The following is a 21225-nucleotide window of genomic DNA, read 5'->3' as shown; positions in this document are numbered from 1 at the left end:
ACAGCTTAAAGGAAACATTTTGTCACAAGACAATAACAAAATAAACATAATAAATAACCTGCTTTACATATGCTGAAGAAAACAAAACCAACATGCAATAAACTTAATAAAATTCACACTCTGTACAACAGCTCAAGGTAGACCTTACTAAACAGTACTCATGTCCTATCAGTAACATACACATATTAGTAAAAATAGAAACTTCAACAAAATGCTTAACTCAAGCAAAAACAGCGATGCAATATGAATCAACTCAAGAAGTTCATGATTCCGAAGAAGCCAGAGTTGGCAGTGGGTGAGCACACAGCACTGTACAAACCACCTCAGCCAGGAGCCTCTGCCCTGTGCTTCTTCAGCCATGTCGGTGTTTAGCTCCTTGCTGGAAACTGCATCAGGCTGACATCCTCCTGAGCCTGTGGCTGTTAAAAGGAAGAGAGAACACACATAAATAACGACCTCAATTACAGTTTTCTCTTCTCCCCTGAGAGAACAGCTCAGGTGGAAGAAGGGGCATGTATCTTGACTGTCTCTGAGAGGACTCCAGAAAGGAGTAGTTAAGTCTGACAGAAGATGGAAAGAGATGGATTCCTACCTCAGGAAAAGGAGATGTTTCTTCACCCAGCCTTCCTTAGGATTTACACAGGCATTCAGCCCACTGGCAGTGTGGAAACTGGAAAAGAAATAATGATAAAGAAATCAGAAACCCCTGCCAATAAGTGCTGTGTGGAGTACAGTTACTCTATATAATGACCAATAGAAACTGCTTTTGTAAACGCCAGCTAGACATGGAGGCTCCAAATCCCTCCAATATTATATGAAGAAAAAGAAAGTTAAATGTAATAGCTACTTCAGTCTCAGGGATCAATTTTGCACCATAAAATGTTCAATTTATTTGATCTGTTTAGGCAAAGACCTTTGCTGGATGCTAGAAACAACTGGTAAAATTGAGAATAGGTGCTGTCAAGCTAAGGTGACAGATCAACATCTAGGCCAAAACCTTGTAAGTAAAACATCCGGTCCCTGTGAATTAGAAGAAATCTTGTCACTTATGTGTCTGTTTACAGGTTTTGGCAAGGGAGCACTGTGTTGGCCAGAATAGCCCTTAGCTGGAGACAAAACCTGTCCTTGTTTGCACAGCTGATTTCTAAAGAGTCAGACTTATTATTTACATTGTACGGCTATCCCTTGGGTTAGCAGTCCGTATCAGCTAGAGGTTGTGGGTTTTGTTTACAGGTGTGATATACAATTTATTCAGTTAATTTAACTTTTTGAAAAGACAGGAAAAACCTCTCTTATAACATTCAAATCCTTGGTTTAGCCCAAACAGACATCCCAAGATTAATACATGTCAGAAAATACTGCAGAGATTGAGAAGGTAACTTACATGATGGCAGGGATGTCGCAGACCTCACTGGGGAGCTGTTCAGTGTAACCCTTCAGGACCCACTTAGGCAGACGCACTTTGGTGTAGGACAGGCAGCAGTCCTGGTTGCTTTGTGCTGGAATGAAGAACAACAACAAGGTAAATAAACTCCATTTGGCCCTGCTGTTTAGGTCACTCTCTGCCCAACGCCAGCCATGCAGCTCACCCGTGACAGAAGAGGGGGATGAGACAGGAGACAGCACACTTTGCTGAAACCATTCCCTTCCAGCTCAGCCCCTCACTGCTGCCAGCTGTGAGCAGCAGCAGCAGGAGCCCTCCCCAGAGCAGAGCTCCCGAGGTCACTCACCTTCTGAGGTGCCACACAGGAGCAGCGCCAGGAGCCCCAGCAGGGACACCAGGACCATGCTCTTGCTGCTGCAGCCGCTCATTCCCTCTGCACACACAGCTGTGCTCCAGTGAGTGCCTGGCTGTGCCTGCTGCTCCTGCCAGCCCTGCCGCACCTCCACCTGCTTATAAAGCAGGAGCCCGGGAATTCACCCACGGGCGGGTTCCACTGTCATCAGCGGGTTTCCCCACGGCGAATTCCATCTCGCCCGATTTGGCCCCGGCTCTCCTTCCGGGTGCTACAAACAGAGATAACAGTGTGCTGGGGAATATTCTGATTTTTTTTTTAACCAAGTCACTTAAAAGATTCGGTCTGAAAGAAAAGGAAATAAAAGGCTGTGAGGTAATGGTTCTGTGGGTGAAGCATGTGTAGTTTTAGGGGTAGGAGTGTGGGTTGTGAAATGAGGAAAGTCAATGTAGGTAACTTTAAATATTACCTACAGAAACTGTGTGTCTGCTGTGCTCTAGTTTAATGAACCCAGCCTGGGAGCAGGGGCAGGTGGGCTGAGCCAGCCAGATTCATTTCAGTGTGCCAAGGAGCTGGGTCACAAGCTGCACCAACACCAAAGTGCTACATTAATATTTCCTGGTTGGCCCACACCGTAACATCGGACTTTCCAGATTACTGTTTCTGAGCTCTGGACTGTAGTATTGGCAGGGACACACGAGCAGCATTGAGTATTCATGGAAATGGGTTTTTTCATTTCCTTAACCATATATTCCTTGCCATGACTTCCTGCCAGCTTGTTACATGTCTGAACTATTTCATCTGCAACAGAGTGAGCTTAAAAGAAATTTGAAATGGGGCCTATATTCTCCAAATTTGTGTTTTCTAGACTGCATTAATGTGCTTCATAAACAATAGCTGTAGCTTGTTGCTTTCCCAAACTGTACCAGAGTATTGTAACTCCTGAACATTCAACAAAAATACACTCAATCTTAAAATTGCCTCGCACAGCTCTAGAGAAACCACCAGGGAGAGGCTCTGTCACCACTCCAAGTACATTGTTGGAGCCACTACTCAAGGATGGAACTTTCCCATGCTGTTTAGGGATCTTTGTGAAACTACTGTGATGGCTGCAGGCCATGTCCTGCCAGCCAGTGCTCACAGGAGCTGCTGGCATCTCCAGGTGCTTATAGAGTAACCTGAGCTTAAGTGTTTAAGCTCTCTCTCAAGGTAGAGTCAATGGACAGTCATGGGCAGTGCATAATTACATGCCTTCTATGCTTCACAGGGTGCCAGTACCTCTCTCAAAGGGTGGTTTGTATAAATAGAAACTGCTTGAACTCTAGAACAGACTGTGATTCAGAGAAATTAATTTCTCTATGTAGTAGTGAGAATTGAGGGAATTTCATATGAAATTTCATATACATGAGCAACCTTGCAGTGTGCACGGCATCACATACACTGGACATGCTTCTCTGCAGAGCCACAGCAACTGGCCAAAGGATGGGGAGGAGGCAACAAAGAACCCATGCCCTAATGAATGCAGCTTTTTGTGACTGTTTTATGGATCATAGTGAAATACTCTCAGTATGCAGCTCTCTCTGCCCTGCTTTAAAGACTGTCAGCATTAGGCAATGCCTGAAACTAGCTGACTAGAATGGTAGATTTTTTCTTTTACATACAGGTTTCATGGATCCCAAATCTATTATACCTACACCCAGCTTTGGCATTTCATACACCATTCCCTAGGCCATGCTGTTACCCATATGGAGGTGGCCTTGCACCTCATGCCTTCCTACAGCTCTGCTTCTTCTCCACTGAGCGCTTCTTGGACAGAATCTTCTCATCTGAGCTTTGACACTTCTACCTAAACCCCAGAAGTTTGGATACCAGGGCAATGACACTCCTCAGACAGCACTCACCCCATAGTCCTGCCCTCAGGCAGTTTCCATCACAGCTGTGGCTCCCACAACTGACCAGTTCTGCCCTCAGGCAGTTCCATCACACCAGTGGTTCCCACAACTGACCTTGGCTGGCCATGTGCCTTGTCACAGCTGGACATGTGCTCATTTCAAAAAGGTGTTCCTTTTATCTCATTTTTTGTTTGATTTAGGAAATTAGGTTAAGATTTAGATTTGGAACAACAGCCACAAGGAGGGCCCCAACTTCAGGAGCGCTGTCATTTTGTTTGTACTTGGTGTATACAAAGTACCTTCAGTTAATTTGCACAAAGTAGTTAAAACAATCCAAAAAGGTTTAATGCAAACAGCTGAAGAAAGTTTTGCTGGTTGTGATATGACACATAACTGTATCTTATCAGTCTTTACCTTCACAAACCCCTAATGGAAACAGAAGACAAAAAAATATATAAAAACAAGGAGGTGCTTATATGTCCCAGGGAAGTGTTTTTCTTTGTTCCTTGGGAGTGAGGGGACAGTGAATGTTGTCCACCCTGACCCAACCAAACTTTCAACCTGTGTGACCAAGTGAGGCCACATGGGCTGGCCAGGGACTGCCACACAGCCAAGAGATGAGGCTTCCAGGCCCCAGGGTGGCCAGGGGCACCTCCAAACCTGTTCCTGGCTCAGTTGCAGGTGCCATATAAATGTGTTCAGTATCTTAACACTACTGCAGTTCAAAAGCTACACCTCGAGGGGGCCACCAGGTCAAGGGAAGCCATCATTTCCCTGCCCTGGGGCCTGTGTAGGGAGGGCTGTGTCCAGAGTCTCCTCAGAGGGCACAGCCAAAGCATGACAGGTATCAGCCACAAGCTGTGAAAAGAGAAACTCCCATCAGACATAGAGAGGCCACAGCAAGGGAATGAAGCACTGGGACAGGTTGCCCAGGATGGGAAAGCCTTGTTTGAATAGCCTTGCAGATACTCAAGCTGGATGTGGTCTTTCCCTGAACATGATCTTAAACTTGGGTTCCTTCCCAAGCCACAATCACCCCTAAATTATTTCTCTGGGCTTTTCACATTTAGCTGTTTGTTTCTTATTTAGTTCCCTGACTTATTTTTCTTCCTGATTTGACTTTGCTGTAAGCTTCTCAGCTTCCCTTCCTCCTGTTGTCCCTCCTCAGATCCCCTCACAATAACTGCACACACAGTAAGGCAGAGCAGCAAAACACAGACTGTGTTCATAAGCTTCCTCTCCTGTTGTTCCAGGGGTCAGAGAAAGCAGGCTCAAACCCCTCCTGTGTGTCTAAGAGCAAAGACACCCTAGGTGCCAGTGCTACAGTCAGACCTGTGGAAGAAATGCATTAGGGAAAACTGAGCCTTTTCCCAAGTAATACTGGGGAACTGACAGTGCTGAGCAGCTTGGGGATGTTAAAGAGGAGAGCTGGGGAGTCAAAGTGCTCTCAGACCATCTGCAAAGCTACAGCCAGAGGCAACTTTCTCTGGTCACCAAGCTGCTGCATCCTGATAATATACTTCCTCTTTCATATCCTAAAGAACTTTTACTCACAGAAATATTTGCTGAAAGTCTGAAGTGCTGAAGAGGACTTAATAGTTCAACCTTGATAAACACCTCCATACAGGGCAAAAAATATGGGGGGGAGCGCATGGGCTTACCACATCATTCTCCCCATCACAGAAAAGCACAGGAGCAGTCTGCCTGGTTTCCATGCAAGGGTTAAAATACTTCATGGACTTTTGAAGAGAAAGACAGAGAAGGAATTTTATAATCATTAACCATTTGATTATTGTCACTTTATGGGCTTAGGTCTAACATTAAAGATGAAAGACTAAAATAAAGAGCTTGAATGTCAGCCACTGTTAGTATCTTTACCTGTGCCCTACAATAAGATGAGAAACATACTGCCAGTTGTTAATGAGCTAGCAGATAACAAGTTTCCATGTTTTCCATCCTCACAAAGAGACATTGTTTTATTGCTTATTAGTACCTTTTCTGAACTGATGTAAATAAAACTGTACAGCAATACTGCTGATCATCCAGGAAACACAGAACCAGATGGGGGAAATTCCCTTCTGTAATTTCCAGAGGTTTAGGGCTTCTTTGATAGAGCAAAGTGCATGAGAAGGCAGTAGCCGGAAGGAACGTGGCCAAATACGGGGATTTAATCATTGCATAATCTCTGATGAGTAAATGCATAATAAGCACCAAGCACAAAAGTTCCAGAGGTAGCTTGCTCAATATCTCTGGAGCTGTAGAGGCTGTGATGCAATCCAGTGATTTCAGGCAATTCAGTACCTGCATGACTGACAAAAGTTGTTATCTGAGGAAGAAGCCAATTTTCACTAATTAGAGGCTGCACTTCTTACATTACAGATCTAGAAATACCATTGAATGACATTGCTTTGATGCAATTATGGACAAGATCTGTACCTGTTGGGAGAAATTAACTTCCCATCTATCGAAAGTGCAGGTTATGAGTAGACCTGGTGCACCTGACATGAGCATCCTGGCAGCATCCCAGCACTGCTGATTGCCTCCTGCTACCTACATGCAGAAGTTAAATATCTAATGTTCTGAAGGAAGATTTCTCCCTGCAAAGCTAACTCTCCTCTGTCTACAGTCCCTTGGGGTAGCCGACCACCTTTTCACAGAAAGGGACCTCTCAAATGTGATGGCAAAGCCTATAACTGGAAAGAAGAATGAAAAAAAAGTCTTCATTGGATTTGTGTGGCAGGGTTTTGGGTAGGCACTGGTGGTGGATTCTCTGCTAGAATCTTCTCCCATGTCTGGCAGAGCCAATGCCAGCTGGTTCCAAGGAAGGACTCAGTGGACAAGGCTGAGCCCATCACTGACAGTGGTATCATCTGTGGGATAATGTATTTAGGAAGGGGAAAAAACCCTGTGCAACTGCAGCCAGAGAAAAGAATGAGTATGTGGGGGATGGATGTATGAAACCACTCTGCAGACCCCAAGTGCAGTGCAGAAGGAGGGCCAGGACCGTGCCAGGTGGAGCCAAAATCCACAGCCTGAACGTGAAAATGCCTCCTGATACTGATAAAATGAGGGCTTGCACTTTAAAAATGTTTAATTCAGGAAGAGGAGAAAAAGATACTGTGCCTTGGCAATTATCAAAGAGAAATATGTGACATTTTCTGAATCTTGAAAGTAAAATACAAGAACAGAAGTAGGGAGGAAGAAAATCTGTGACTTAAATTTTTCATTAAAATGCAGTTTTAGGTTGGCTGAAACTGTTCATTAATTCAATTGAAACATGGTTTTGTATAAAATTAGAAGAGAACTATTAAGAAAATAGGAAGCTGCTTTTTTTGTGTTCTGTTTGCTTCCTCAGGAAGACCTAAGACAAATAATCCAAGCCTTATAAAGAAAAGAGAATAAAGAACTAAACAACATGAAGTATTAATGTTTTAAGTCGACCAAGAGAAATCATGAAGGTTTTACTAAGTCCTACTTGACATACAGAATGTGTGATTACTTGGACTACTCAGTACATTGTGAACACAGCCAGTGTTTTGTCATGTCTTACTGGAAGACCAGCTTAAAAATACCCAGCAATACCTGCTTATTTGGGATTGCCACACAAAAACCAATCAAGACTGTTTTGAATAGCTGTTAGTTAACAGTGGAGTGGCTGTGTCATGAGAGCTGGCAGAGCAGCTGTGGACACAGGCCCTCTCAAGACAAGAGCTGCAATCACTGCAGCTTTTCACCACTACAGGGTTGCGTTATAGGGACTTTCCTGTGAGGAGCTTTTAACCACAGTTGCCCAAACCAACTGCCTTGGACTTCCCTCTTTCCAAGAGGCCTGCTCTTTTCCCAAGGAAACCACACCACCACATCCCTTCCATCCTGACTCTTACGGGTTATTTGCATAACACAACGGAGATCACTGACTCTCTCACCCTCCTATACATCCCTTTTCTGGACCTTGGTTATCACCCCCTGATTTCTGCAAGAGGCATTTGGAGGCCCTAGAAAGGGCAGCTTTGCCCTAGCTCCTGTGAAGGAAGCCATCTGCCAGGGTAATTTTTCCTCTTTTTCTGCAGGGTTCTCTTGGCTGCTTCAAGCACTCTCTTGCTTGTCCCCATTTTCAGAGTCTTTCTTGCTTACTGCCAGTCCAGACAACTGCAGCCAGCCCCAGAAGTGCCTTGTTGGTTGGCTCTTGGCTAGGGCTTTGAGGGTGGTGCTGTGTCCAACCATTCAAGCCTGCTCACAATCATCAGGGCTCCTGTAAACAAGGCAAGAACCAGAGACAGAAAAACTGTTTTAAGCCAGAAGACATGTTTCAAGTCAAGCAATCTGGACTTGACAGAAATCTGCTATTCCAAAGTGACCTGTGTTTTACAAGAACATCTCCTCAAGTAAGTAGGCTCAGCCTTCCTCAGATCAAAGTCTGGTCCTTTTTCTATTTGTGTTTGTAGCTGACCTAGGCCATTGAGGCATATGGCAACCAGGGCCAGAGCTCCAGGGTATAACATACACTGTAACTGCTTTGCCTTTGAAAGAACTCACAGGAAGGTGAAGGAACATGGAGAAAAACTTGGACCACATTAAAAAATATATATTCTTCATGAGAGGGATAAAACCTAACACACTGTTAATGAAAAAAGCCAAACAAAACCAAAACCCCTAAAGACTCTAATAACTCCATGATCAAAACTCTTTGGAGCTGACAAAAAGTCAAGGTATTAGAAGAACTCAGGACATTTTAAGTGCAAGAATTCTTCCATTTAAGCAAACACTAGCAGGATAATGGACCTATTTTAAGTCTGTTTCAGTTGCCAATAGAGGGTTAGCATTAAATGAAGCAGCCAGCTTGTTATGACCACTTATGAAAATGTGACAAATGCTCTTCCAGCAGGACTTTACACTACTTGGGCTGTTGCAATGATTCAGAGTCTCCCATGGTGTCTATAATGAGATGAACCTTGAGGTTAAAGAAATATAGAGAGGATATGCTGAGCTGAATGAAACTTCCTACACACAGAGGTTGTGCAAACATAAATTTGCATCTCTGAAATGAGATATGCGTCTGTGACAGCAGGACAATATCTGCCACTAGTGGGAGGCCTGTGGAATAAGTCTACAGGGGAACACACCCTGGAAAGTGCTATTTCAACATGGAAAGTGCCTTAGAAATCCCTCCAGGCTTTTCCTCTCATTTCTCTTTGGCAAACCACAGTGAGTGAGCATTAGCATTAGTCACTACAAGTCACTATTAACCATTTCAAATGAGATTTCTCTGACGTATATATCACTTCCCTTTTGTTAATTAGCTGGAGATTTTAAAGGTATGCAATCCAAAAAAGACTAAAGCACAGGTATTGAATTGGATTGTATGGCATTGTTACAAAAACTACAAATAAGATGTTAAAGTCACCAGGCCAAATCATCAAGGAGCAAACTTGGAGATAGGGGAGATTTTTTTGGTGCTGGGATAAGCATCCTACATACATCTATTTCTAACTGTGGTTAGAAATTCTAAACATGAAGCTTAATAGAGTCTTTCATATTCTTCCTCACCTCTTAAAAGCAATACTTTTTTGCTCATTTTTTGTTACTATGTGTCACTTTTTTCTCACCAGAATCATCTTTCCCCACTTCATTGAGAAACAAAAAATTGCTGTTCTTCCTTTAAACCCTGATGGCTTCTATGCCATTAGAAGAGCTGACAGACAGTGTAGGGGACAGAGGGACACCAGAGCCCAGTGCACTCAGCCACAGTCAGCACTAGCACAAAAGTCAGCTGCAAACCTACAGCAGTGACCTCATAATATTTAATTAGAAAGGAAAATCCTTAGAGAGTTCCACTGACAAAAGAGTGGTTCCTGTCCTCCACTGATGATCCAGAAGAAAAATATAAGGAAAACTAAATGACCTACTTAAGGTATAACCTGTTCTTCTGTAAATCTTTCTGTTCTGCTGTCATTGAATGCAACGCAAAAGTTTTCTCCACCTTCCAACACCTCACTGCTTTGCATGCCTCTGTTGGGAGAGCAGAGTGTGCTTTGTGCCAGTAAGAGGGAGAAAGTAAAAGCTTGTTCAATCAACCCAGTCCTCAGATAACCAAACCCAGTCCTCAGAGAGTGGGAAACACCTTTATCTGGAAACCTCCCAAGATCTGTGAGAGATTTTTGCAAGAGGCACAGAGCAAATCAGAGAGCTGCAATGCAGGGCACTGCCGTGCAAATAAGGATGCCTGTAAAGCCTTGGCAATGCTTCCAAAGGGACACCCACTGCAATCAGATGCTCCTTGCTCAGCCTCTCACAACTACATCAGTGATCTCTCACCTAGAGTGAATTCAGCATCTAACCTGTAACCAAAAGGAGACAAAGCAGCCAGTGACCTATATTGCAGAAAGGTAATGCAACCTAACTTTCCCTGGCCAGTAAGAGGAGATTAAGAGGGTAAATGCCTTCAAACCAGCATTTGCTCCCTTCTTTGTTTACAAAAGGGACCTAAAGCATGACCAAAGTAGGTTCAACCAGTCTTTATAAACTCATCACGGGACTTCTATGTGCTCCATACCATGTTGGTAGCACATTATAACAAGAGGTCCAGGTCTTGTTGGTGCCCAAGTGTGCCAACACAAAAATGCTGCCTGGAAGAAAAAAGAATTAAACCCCCTCAAAATGTCTCAGGGTGATGATTAATGGCACAGCTGTTTGTTCCAGCTCCCGCCCTGCTACCAGCAGCCACTACCCTGGCATGGTGCCAGTGGCAATGGGCACTCCAGTGACAAGAGTTAAGAAGAGTGAATAGATAAAAAGGGTAGGCATTATCCTTAGGGTAAGGTACAGCATAGTGAAAAATAGCCTTATAGCATTACTTTTTAATAAGGAAGCAGCTGTAAGTGTACATTTAAACCAAGTACCTGTGACGTTAGTTTGGTTGAAAGTATTTCCTAACCTACCCCTTGGAGTAATGCCCTTAGTACCTTCTATCTATATATTCCAGTTCAAGCTTTGCATATTCATTTTTGTGTCTCAGATGAAAATCACCTGAGCCCAGGATGTCAATGTCTTGCTACGTCAGGAACCTGGGGCAAGATTCACCCGAGACACAAGTCATGGAAACACTCACCCACACACTGTGGGATTCAGGGCCAGCCTGCAGAGAGAAGCTTGTTCCCAAAGTGAGCATGCAGTACACGAGAAAAGATAAAGATCAGTTGATCCGTATGTCAGAACATGAACTTGTCCTGTGAGTACTCCTGGGTCTGAGAAATCTGACAAAAATACACTTTATTCTAACTGCCATCGAAACCTTTCTGTGCATAGGCTGTATTTGGCCACAAATGGAGAAAAATCTTCAGTATTTTTCTGAAGGAAAGTATTTTTCTAAAGGAAGTGATAGCCACAGAAAATTTTCTTTGCTATCACTTGCTTTAGAGAACAAAGTACACATTCTTCAAATAGAATAAGCTATCAGTTTGATTGAAGAAGCCTCTTTGTCTGAGTTGGGCAGGTGTCAAGAAGCAGATTTGATTTGTAAGCTGATGTTCAGTGCCCAACCAGACAGAGAGACACCTCATGCTGCCACCATGAGCCTTTCAGTCTTGGTGCCATCCTGTGAAGCACCAGAGATAATATCAGGATTGAGTCCAAGGGGCAGCAGAGGCACAAGGGAGTATCAAGATGACAAAGGTTTTCAGTCTTGTTCTTTTACTGCCTTTCTTCCCCTCAGAATTTTCCTATCTCCTTGATTCATTAGAGAATATATTAGATTAATTTTTCAGGATACACCACTACCATAAAACTCACCTTTCCTCCACTCTTACAGAATCTTCCCTTTCCCAAGTGAACAGAATTGCGATGCCAGTTAGAAACAGATTGCCCAGCCCACCCTCCAAGCAGAAGAACATTTCTGCATCTGACTGCACTTGGTGAAAAGAGTGTAGTTCCCTTCAAACCCAGCAGTTAAGCTCTGCTGCAGGCTCCTTATAGCATAGGGCTCAAGTTGACCAAAAACTTGCATAAGCTTACAGTCTCCTATTTGGCATTCAGAAGTGAATCAGTGAAAAAGCATGAAATTTTAACTACAAACGAGATGGATTGAAGACTATGGGAAAGAAGAAATAAAGGATAAAAGAGGATCTGAAAGCAGAGAAACCAATCATCAATGTCTGGAACTTACTTAAATCATTCTTTCTAATTATTGCACTACAGGAAAAACAGAATTTTGCAGTTTTTCTCAGTGTCAAGAAATTTGAGTTGGATTCTTCAGTAAGTCAATGCAAACCCCAAGTAACACCATTCCCCTCAAGAGTTCTCTGCATTATAGCAAACGTTTGTGAGAATAAAACCAAACGCAGGTATTCTCAATGTTCTCTCAGAGGGGCCGTCACCTCCTATAGCTGCAGGGTCAATGGAACAGGAGAACCAAGATAACTCTGGGATCTGTATCAGCATTGACTGATGGCTGGGAAAGAGCCCTAAGGAATTATTACATTCCTTCCAGGAGTTAGTTTCACACGCAGTAGAGAGGCTGCCAGCATGTGAGGAGTGTGCGATGATGCACCATGCGTCACAGGGTTCAGCTGGAGAGAGTCCTGCGAGGAGCAGGAGTGGAACACGATGATCCCCATGGCTCCCTCCCAACTCTGTGTCTCATGGCTCCAGAAGTGCACAGCACTGCCCCAGGCAGGAGGAGATGGCTTCATGGACAAAGGCCAACAAAAAAGCTATAAAGGCAAGAGGCAGGGATGGCCCCTCTAACATCACTAATCCTGTAATATTGGATTGTTGAGGGATAGAAGGCAAAAGCTGCAAAACCTGGCCAAGAGTGAAGGCAAAGGTGGCTGAGCTGAGACACTTGTCTGACCCAGCAAGGAATGTCATACCTTTTTCATATTCATGTATGTGTCCATAAAATTACTGTTCCGTTTTACTGTGTGTGAACCAAGGTGCTGCCTTCCTCTGGTTGGATAATTCACTGTTATTTACAAATATTTACACATTTTCCTACTGTACCAGTCATATTCCTAAATAATTATTACATCACTCATTCCAGACCTACATGCTGTGAGACCGGGGTGGGAGTGGATCTAAATTTGTGTAAATACTTTTGGTGAAAGTCTGTACATTTCACAGAGTGTACTCTGCTGTTGTGAGTCCCACAGAAGCGTCTGAAGCTGGCTATAGGGCAGCTATCCCCATCTTCAGCAGCACTGTAAGAACCTGTCAAAGCAAATAATCTGACAAATTTGCCAGCAAATAAGTCAAGAGGAAGCAGAGCAGGGTGTTTCACTTTTTACCTTTTAAATTTTTAGAATAGTTTTAAACCCCATGTAAGTGGTGTGGATACCTTCCAACCTTACAGCAGTGGTATTTGCTCACCCTCACCTCTGTAACTACCCACGCACAGCTACTGCTCCCTCTTTAATATAGGTCAGTTTGAGGCACAGATGGCTCCCAAGCCACATATCCTGTCAAATAGACCCAAAATTCTTTGGAAACAGAACTTCCTCTATTGATTTTGTGCCAGTCAGGCACTAGACTGTAGTTTGGGTCTTGATTCACTGCTGTCTTGGGGCAAAGTCAGGCCAGGATTATTTGGCTGTTCCTTTAAGGGTGCTGAAAGAAAGCCAGCTGGAGGCCTTTCCAAAGGAGGTGTCAGAGCAAGCTGTAACACTAGAAGAACAGGAAAAGCACAAAACCCAAACAGAGTCCAGCAGCTGCAATACACAAAGGACAACCAGAAGTAAGACTGGGAATACCAAAAGGAGGCTTTTCCCTTGGAAGTAAGAAAGGAAGAGCTCCAGCACAGAAGGTATGATTATATATGAACTTTAGAAATATGAAATCCTGCAATGACAAGGGAAAGTGGGAGGAAAGAAGAGAGCAATTCAGTGGGGAGCTGGGGGGCTGTGTTAGGCTGTGTGTAGAAGAGCTGACAGCTCTGGCACCAAGAATTGCTGAAGGAAGAAAGAAACAGAGGATTTTTTTGTTGCAAAACACCACTAAGGCATCCTAAAATCTCTTCAAAAGTGAACAAAACCTAGATTTATAAAAGACAAATTGACCACATGGGATGACTGAACAAGGAACAAATTGGATCCTTTCCCCTCAAGCAGCAAGGCAGAGCTGTGTTTGTCAGAGGTTTGTGGTTAGGAATGCAGAAAGGAGGGCTTGTACAGCAGCTGCAGAGCTGGAGGGGCTTCCCCAAGGGCTGGGGTGTGAGTGGAACACAAGGCCCAGGGCAGGTGAGGTGACAGCCTCTCCCACTCCCCAAGGGCAGAGTGGGCTGCCCTGAGAGCCCTCAGCCCCCTGCCCCTCCCAGCCCAGCACCAGTGACAGGTTTTTCTGCACAGCTCCTTGTATCAAGTGGGAAACTTCTCACCTCACCTACCGGCCTAACCCTGGCAGCTCAAAGAGCAGAAATGCAGATTGGAGAGGTACAGGTGTAGCCCCAAACCCTGAACAGTGCACAGCTGGCACTGGAGGGATGCAGTGACCAGGACACACCTCAAGTTCTTCTGTGTACAGCAGAAACCATGAATTCCTGCACGGGATGGCAAAGCCCTGCCCCCCATGGGCAGCATCTCAGGGGCAGCACAAGCACCCTGCAAGCCCTGCAGAGGCAGCAGCTGCCCACTCACCTCCCAAGGTGTGTGTGACATTTTGACAGGCTACATGAGACTTGCTGCCCTTGCTTCACACAGCCTGCTGGAGGGTGAGCAAACAGGGCAAGACCTGAAACAGAGCAGAGAATCTAGGCTGGAAAGGGAAAATTATGCCCTGGCTACATCCCGAAGCTGACTTGTACAAATGTTTCTCATTACAGTGTTAGAGATGGTCTCCACCCCGCTCTCTGGTGTGATTCTCTCAGAATCACACAAAGCATTCCCATGGCACTAGGTGCTGTATGGCTTTAATAATTGCCAGGTGGGAGGAGAGCAGGGGATGTTATGGTGACTCAGTGAGCACGATCCTGGGCAGGGCCCAAACTGGTCCTGCCAGAGCCACGTTTGCAGCAGGCTGATGTTCCAACAGCCAGGAGGAAGGAGGGGCAGAAATGCTTCTTTCCTGGAGCAGCACTCAGCGTGTCAGTCCTCCCCAGCTCGTTTGCCTTGCTGGGGCCACCTTGCCATCTAGTGGTTCACACTGCAGAGCTGACACAGAGCTGGGTTCCTTCCTGCTGCAATCCTGTAATGCCCATGCTTTTGGCTTTTATGCACCAAAGGAAGAACTTCAAATTCCCTTGGATCTGCAGCCATTTCTTAGTGTGTCAGGCTGTCAGTAAAACGTGCTGTCATAGCATGAAGTCAGAAAAGAAGATGCATAATGCCTACTGCTTTGTACATATCACATCCTGTAAAAAAGGATCCTCTGCCCATCCAGCCTGATGGATATACTCATCAGGACATGACTGCTTTGGGTTGAATAGACCTTTCTTCAGCTTTTACAAAAAAAGTTTGTGAAAAAAACACTACTTCATTTTTAAGATTTTTTATAAGATTCATTTTTTTGCCCAAAAAAGAAAGTGTTATCAGTAGGGAAGCAGATAAAAGTCAAAAGCAGAGTGATAGAAATCCCACCTGCTAATATACGAAGGGCTCCAAAAGATAAACTGCACACATTAAGATTCTTGACATTGCCTATACTAACATGAATATGGATATTAACTTCCTTTGCATGTCCCCTTTACACCCATTTTGACTTTTGTTTGGGCTCTGTCCAGCAGAGTTGCAAATTTTAATTTATTCCACCACCTCACCTAGTGACAAGAACAAAAATACCTGCTTCATTTCATTTCAACATGAGCTGTTAACCTTCTGTGACCACGTTTATAAATGGAAAATATGATGTCTGTATCCAAAATGGACTTCTCATGCAGATAATCCCAGATGAGAGTCTGGCTTGATATCTTTTCTGTATTTCTTACAGCTCCATCTGCTAGGCTCCAGAGTTATCTTTGTCATTTAAAAGGTGCTTGGCTGTGATCAGTCATGGAGTCAAGGGAAATCTCAGTACTCAGCTGTCTTCAGCCACTTCAATCTAGAAAGGCTTTTCCTGTGTTTATCTTGGTCAGTGCAGATAGAATGACAGGGTAGTTTGTCTCCCAGTTAAGGATCTTCCAACTCATTTTTTATGCCCTTTCTACAAAGAGACCAGCAGACAAATGTAAGGAATAGCTATTCACTTTAACATTATAAATAAAAATTCTTTTGAACCGTCAGCCTCTAAAGAGTACTCCTTTGCATTAGAAACCACAAAATAAAAATCAGTTACAAGATCTCTTTGCACTTGCATGGGCAGTGTCATTATTCTAACAAACTTTATCCTCAGCTTTGCTGCAGAGGCCATGGGCTGCTGGAAGCAAGAGAAAACCAGCACCTGGTTTTTTCCCACCCTGATCCTCTGCCTCTATGGATTCTTCTACATGATGAAACCATCAGAACCTTTCCTAACACCCTATCTAACAGGACCAGATAAAAACCTGACCACAGATGAGGTATGGCTTTATTCTATGATTTAACTGTATTGAAAAGAGAAATGGAAAACACTGTTTAATTTTTTTTTAAAGAATGAAAAAAAAAAAGGCACAAATTTAACTAGCTCTGACAGGTTGCAATTTGCAGCAGACTGCATAAATAAAATATCCATTTAACAGATCCAAGATCCATTTGCCTGCCCAACAGTCCCATGCTGATTCAATGTGGTTATATATTTTATGAATTCCTTCAGAGAAAAAACTTCCCTCTCCTCTACAACACCATTTAAAGTACATGAACTTCCTTTCCTCAACAATAAGAACACTGACATTTTCTCTTCTGTTCTAGGTTACCAACCAGATTTTTCCAGTCTGGACATACTCCTACCTGGCTCTCCTTTTCCCAGTGTTCCTGCTCACAGACTACGTGCGCTACAAGCCCGTCCTCCTCCTGCAGGGCCTCAGCCTCATCGTCACGTGGCTGCTGCTGCTCTTTGCACACGGAGTGGTGGCCATGCAGCTGGTGGAATTCTTCTATGGCATGGTCACAGCCACCGAGGTGGCCTATTACGCCTACATCTACAGCGTGGTCAGCAGCCAACACTACCAGAGGGTCACCAGCTACTGCAGGAGCGTCACTCTGGTGGCAGCCACCGTGGCCGCCGTGCTGGGACAGCTGCTGGTGTCCTTAGCAGGCGTCTCCTACTTCCACCTCAACGCCATCAGCTTGGCTTCCGTGTCCCTGGCGTTCGTGTGCGCGCTCTTCCTGCCCATGCCCCAGAGGAGCATGTTCTTCCACAGGAAAGAGGCCCCTGAGCCCGTGCCTGGCAAAGGGCTGGCCGCGGGCACTGCCCCCGGGCCCCAGAGCTGCCCAGAGGAAAGGAGCCCTGACGCTGCTGCCGGGGCCCCGAGCCCCCAGCCCCAGGCCGGCAGTGCCGGGCCCCACAGGCGCCTGCTGGGCGTGCTGCTGCAGCTGGGCAGGGACCTGAGGCACTGCTACGGCTCCCGCAAGCTCCTCTGCTGGTCCCTGTGGTGGGCTCTGGCCACGGCCGGCTTCAACCAGGTGGTGAATTATGTCCAGGTGCTGTGGGACTTGCGAGCCCCCTCGCACAGCTCCGCAGTCTACAACGGAGCTGTGGAAGCCATAGCAACGTTTCTGAGTAAGTCAGTGTTTAAACATTGATCACAATGACAGCCTCTGAAGTTTCACTTTAGTAAACTTTCTAAGTGCCATTCCATTGCAGGCGCTCCAGGGAGCCAGTGCACACCCTGTGCATTCCAGACCTAGGTCTTTGATGTACAACAGTTCAAATGTGACTTATGTTGGTTTTTCTTTTATAGCAGACAAATAACTGTATTTTACCAGTATGCAGTAAAGTAATTTTTTTTTTCCTAGTGAAATACCCTTGTGCAACCAGACAGAAAGAAAAATTTTAGTCATTGCATGATACAAAAAATTTCAGGGGAAAAAAGACGCTATGAATCCTTACGATACTGATCTGAACCATTCCATTTTTGTACCAGGAGCATTGCTCACATCACACATGCAAAGTGAGGTTATCCAAAGGTAACATCAGAGGATACCACCCTGCCTTGGCTCACATTGTGCTATTGTAAAGAACTTGCACAAGATGTGGGGGTGTGTTTTATCAGGAAAAATAAACACATCTGCACCACACCTAATCATTCAGGTCACCCTTACAGTCTTTAAGGAGAAACAGATACCACTCTTGCAGCAGGCAACTAAATAGACCACATGAATCATGAATTTGAAGACCTCCTGTAGTATCTACTCCTTGATGAATTTCTCTCTCATGGACTTGCCTAGTTCTCAGTGTATAAGTATAGAAGTTTTTAAATATAATTTATAGAAGTTTTAAGAAGGGTCTGGGACCCCTAAGATGGGCAGCCAGGTGGCTTAACTTTGCAACAGATGCATCTTCTAGGAGGCCCACAAAAAGCAAACCTATCCTGTCTTGTTCCTTGGATATACTTCCTTGATGCCTCAAAACTCACTTTTTTGACAGTTTACCTCTCTATGAGGTGCACAGAGCTAAACTGTTCAATAGAAGGTTTACTAGCCTAACTAGGAGAAGGTGGAAGAATTTCCTTCTTGAACTCCAAACCATGTTCCTAATTCTCTCCCCAGAGAGCCATGCTGTGTACAGACACCTAAATAATGAATCCTCCTACATTACAGTAAATTTATCCTGTGAAGTGGAATAAAGCACTAAGAATGGAATGGCAGAGACTTGATATATGCAGTTGTCTTAAAATGACCAGTCATCTGCACAGCTGCAGAAGCCATCAGAAATGCTTTCAAACTTCAGACTACTCTGCTTCATTATTCAGCATTGCCTTTTGGTATGTCAGTGTGGCAGGACTTGGTCATACAGGCTGTGGAGCAGATACAATATTTACATGTATTTTTTTTCTCTTTTTCTAGGCTCAGTAACATCTTTCCTGGTACAATATATGCAGATTAACTGGGACCATTTTGGAGAACTGGCTTTAGGAATCTTCTCTGCAATAGATGCAGGTTGTCTGTTTCTCATGCATTTCTCTACCAGCATCTGGGCATGTTATGCTGGATATCTCATTTTCAAGGCATGCTATATGCTCCTCCTGACAATAGCAACGTAAGTACAAAACATCACAATGCATCATCCTCATCATGCACAGAATACTGACCCTACTCTGAGTTTGCTTTGGGCATCCTTTTCCTCAGAGGTAGCTGACCTAATGCTTGACATAACTGTTTAGGTAAGGACAAGAACACTTAAATGTCTGGTTATGTTGTTTTCATTCTTCCAAACAACCAGGAGAGAAAAATTGTCAAAAGGACATCGAACATTTACCTAAGCAGAAATTAAACAACGCACAAGGTCATTTTGTTACTAAAGGCAATGGTAACTGCAAAATGTAGAAGCCATTTTCATCCTTCCTGGCATGAAAGATGCAAAATGAACAATAGGGACAAGCATACCTTGACAGCCATCCTTTAGGATCACCATATGCCTAGACCCCCTACTGATGACCCTTTTAGCATGTCATGAACTGCTTGAATGCAGGAAAAGACTCCACATAAAGTGTACCCCAACATAATTTTATACAATTGATCATTAATGATACTAAGATGTAAAGAAGGAATAAAAAGGAGCATAGGACATATAAACTCAGATGAGATCTCACAGGAGACCAAGCTATTCTGTTGTCAGAAATAGAAATGCATAAATAATATTAACAAATATTTCGTCCCGTGTAATAAATATAAAATGTTATTGCTCCAGTAATTTTCTTATTTGGAATGTCTTGAGACATACCACACTATTTCATTAACAAAAATACTGGATGCATTTTGTGTCAAACTCCAAAATTAATCAGATACCACTTTAAAAAATTGCTAACATTATAATGCATGGCAAGGTTATGCCTATCTTGAAGGAAGCCAAGTGAGCTCTTAATTGTCATTTTTGTAGATTGTTATTATATTATAGTTAATTACACCTGGACTATTTCAATATATTCTAAAAAAAACCCCAGCAAAGTAAAATCTTGCAAAAAACTCCCAAGCTAAAATTATTGAAAATGAGTCCTGAAGTAGTAACACCCTTTTGTTTGTATAGAAACTTTGCAGGTATATATTGTGAAGAAAGATGTTTTGATTATTGTCAAAAAAGATATTGCAAGTAAAAATCTATGGGCTCTTGACAGAAATAAATAGCAAGTTACCTCCACTGTCAAATCACAAAGCAAAATGTGACTTATTACCATGGAAAGCTTGATTAGAAGATACCCAGAGTGACCTCCCAGCCAGGGCAGAACTGCTTCAGCGCCAGAGCAAATCACAGCATTGCCAGGTCTCTGAAAGCTTCCAGCCATGGACTCTCTACAGCCTGTCTGGAATAGTCTGTGCAGGCAGAGCAGGAGCAAAGGGGAAGGGTACAGAGAGCTGATTCTACCTGATCATCTGAAAGCAAGTGTTAGAAAAGCAGCCCATGCAGTTCAAAAAAACCCATTAAAATACACTATGGTACCCAAGACTTTTTTTTTTTAGAGAAAGCAATGAAGCAAACAAACAAAGAAGCACCATTTCCTCTGTCCTTGATGCACCATCTGCTTGAATCACTTTCTCTTCGTCGACTGCTAGACAGCAATAGCTTTCCCAGGGGCAGTGACTGACCTGCCAGTTTCCTGTTAGGTTCCAGATCGCCATCAATCTGAGCATGGAGCGCTATGCCCTGATGTTTGGATTCAACAACTTCATTGCCCTGCTCATCCAGACCATTCTCACAATAGTTGTTGTAGATTCAAGAGGCCTGGGACTGGACATAGTGACTCAAGTAAGTGCAGTTACCTTACTTTCCTACTTACTGCTCAGCCAAGTCATCTTCAAAATTCCTATGCTAAAGGACAACTTAATTGTCTTTCCTCTATAGAAATCCAGACATCTTGTTCTTCCCTTGTCATTCTTCATCACTATTTGTCATCATTCTTCCCTTTTGCCTTTTAAAGCATTTAGGACTACAGATGCTGGACTGTTAGTTTTCAAAGGGAGATAAATCACTAACCAGGCCCTGCTATCCAGCCAGTTTTAGTAGTTAATAGGACACCATCCTCTCTTCCCAAAAGCTCAGACTGGTTTGGTCAGATGCAGAATGGGAGTTCAGGACTGTTCTTATCCCTCTCCCTGTTGGACGTTTGTCAAGAGGCATAAGGAATGGAAGGGCAGTTCTTCATTTCACAGTTATCTGCTGTATCTCAGCAAAAGCTGAGATTTTGCTTAATCACAAAGCAAAAACTCAAGTGTAGAGAAACTGCCAGAACACAAGAAAATCAGAGTGACTCTCATCTTCAGAAGAAGCAGCATTTTTCTAATGTGTTTTTCATTAATTGTTCTGCCTTTTTCTCCTCCTCTCCCAGTTTTTAATTTATGGCAGCTACTTCACAGTCATACATGGGATTTTCATGATCAGAAGCATTTGTGTGCTGGTCTCACGCAAATGCCAAAGGAAAATAGTGAGATCTTGCACAGAGCAGCTGAACCAGGCTGAGCACGAGTCAAGAGAGCAGATTGTCACAAGCTACATGACACGGCTGTAGGAGGCAGGCAGGCTGGAGAAGGGCTTCTCCTGGG

General features: G+C 43.9%; 2 protein-coding genes across 3 annotated transcripts; one reads left to right on the top strand and one right to left on the bottom strand.

The window, feature by feature from the left end:
* Positions 1-223: 223 nt before the first annotated feature.
* CCL20 (C-C motif chemokine ligand 20) lies at positions 224-1937 on the bottom strand. The gene is made up of 4 exons (XM_064721469.1): positions 1731-1937; positions 1385-1499; positions 593-670; positions 224-419 (listed from the first exon to the last, which is right to left on the bottom strand). Exons 1-4 carry the CDS (start codon positions 1810-1812, stop codon positions 392-394), a joined length of 303 nt encoding a protein of 100 aa, XP_064577539.1. The 5' UTR covers positions 1813-1937; the 3' UTR covers positions 224-391.
* Positions 1938-13310: 11373 nt separating this feature from the next.
* Positions 13311-21191, top strand: LOC135451955 (thiamine transporter 2-like). Of its 2 annotated transcripts, XM_064721666.1 has the most exons (6): positions 13311-13424; positions 15944-16109; positions 16438-17248; positions 18535-18727; positions 20290-20431; positions 21012-21191. In XM_064721666.1, exons 2-6 carry the CDS (start codon positions 15960-15962, stop codon positions 21189-21191), a joined length of 1476 nt encoding a protein of 491 aa, XP_064577736.1. In that variant the 5' UTR covers positions 13311-13424; positions 15944-15959. The 2 variants fall into 2 exon arrangements, with proteins under 2 accessions (XP_064577736.1, XP_064577737.1); XM_064721667.1 differs by lacking the exons at positions 20290-20431; positions 21012-21191 and adding an exon at positions 20146-20272.
* Positions 21192-21225: the final 34 nt, after the last annotated feature.

Source organism: Zonotrichia leucophrys, chromosome 9 (assembly GCF_028769735.1).
Source record: "Zonotrichia leucophrys gambelii isolate GWCS_2022_RI chromosome 9, RI_Zleu_2.0, whole genome shotgun sequence".
Classification (NCBI taxonomy): Eukaryota; Metazoa; Chordata; class Aves; order Passeriformes; family Passerellidae; genus Zonotrichia; species Zonotrichia leucophrys.
Note: the sequence above shows the minus strand (reverse complement) of the source record. Positions and strands in the feature narration are given on the sequence as shown.

Coding starts and splice junctions, on each gene's coding strand:
- CCL20 (XM_064721469.1), bottom strand. CDS start 1,812: ATGAGCGGCTGCAGCAGCAAGAGCATGGTCCTGGTGTCCCTGCTGGGG. Junction 671..1,384: donor TGCGACATCCCTGCCATCAT/GTAAGTTACCTT, acceptor TTTCTTTTCCAG/TTTCCACACTGCCAGTGGGC. Junction 420..592: donor AAACATCTCCTTTTCCTGAG/GTAGGAATCCAT, acceptor TCCTTTTAACAG/CCACAGGCTCAGGAGGATGT.
- LOC135451955 (XM_064721666.1), top strand. CDS start 15,960: ATGGGCTGCTGGAAGCAAGAGAAAACCAGCACCTGGTTTTTTCCCACC. Junction 16,110..16,437: donor AAAACCTGACCACAGATGAG/GTATGGCTTTAT, acceptor CTTCTGTTCTAG/GTTACCAACCAGATTTTTCC. Junction 18,728..20,289: donor CTCCTCCTGACAATAGCAAC/GTAAGTACAAAA, acceptor GTTTCCTGTTAG/GTTCCAGATCGCCATCAATC.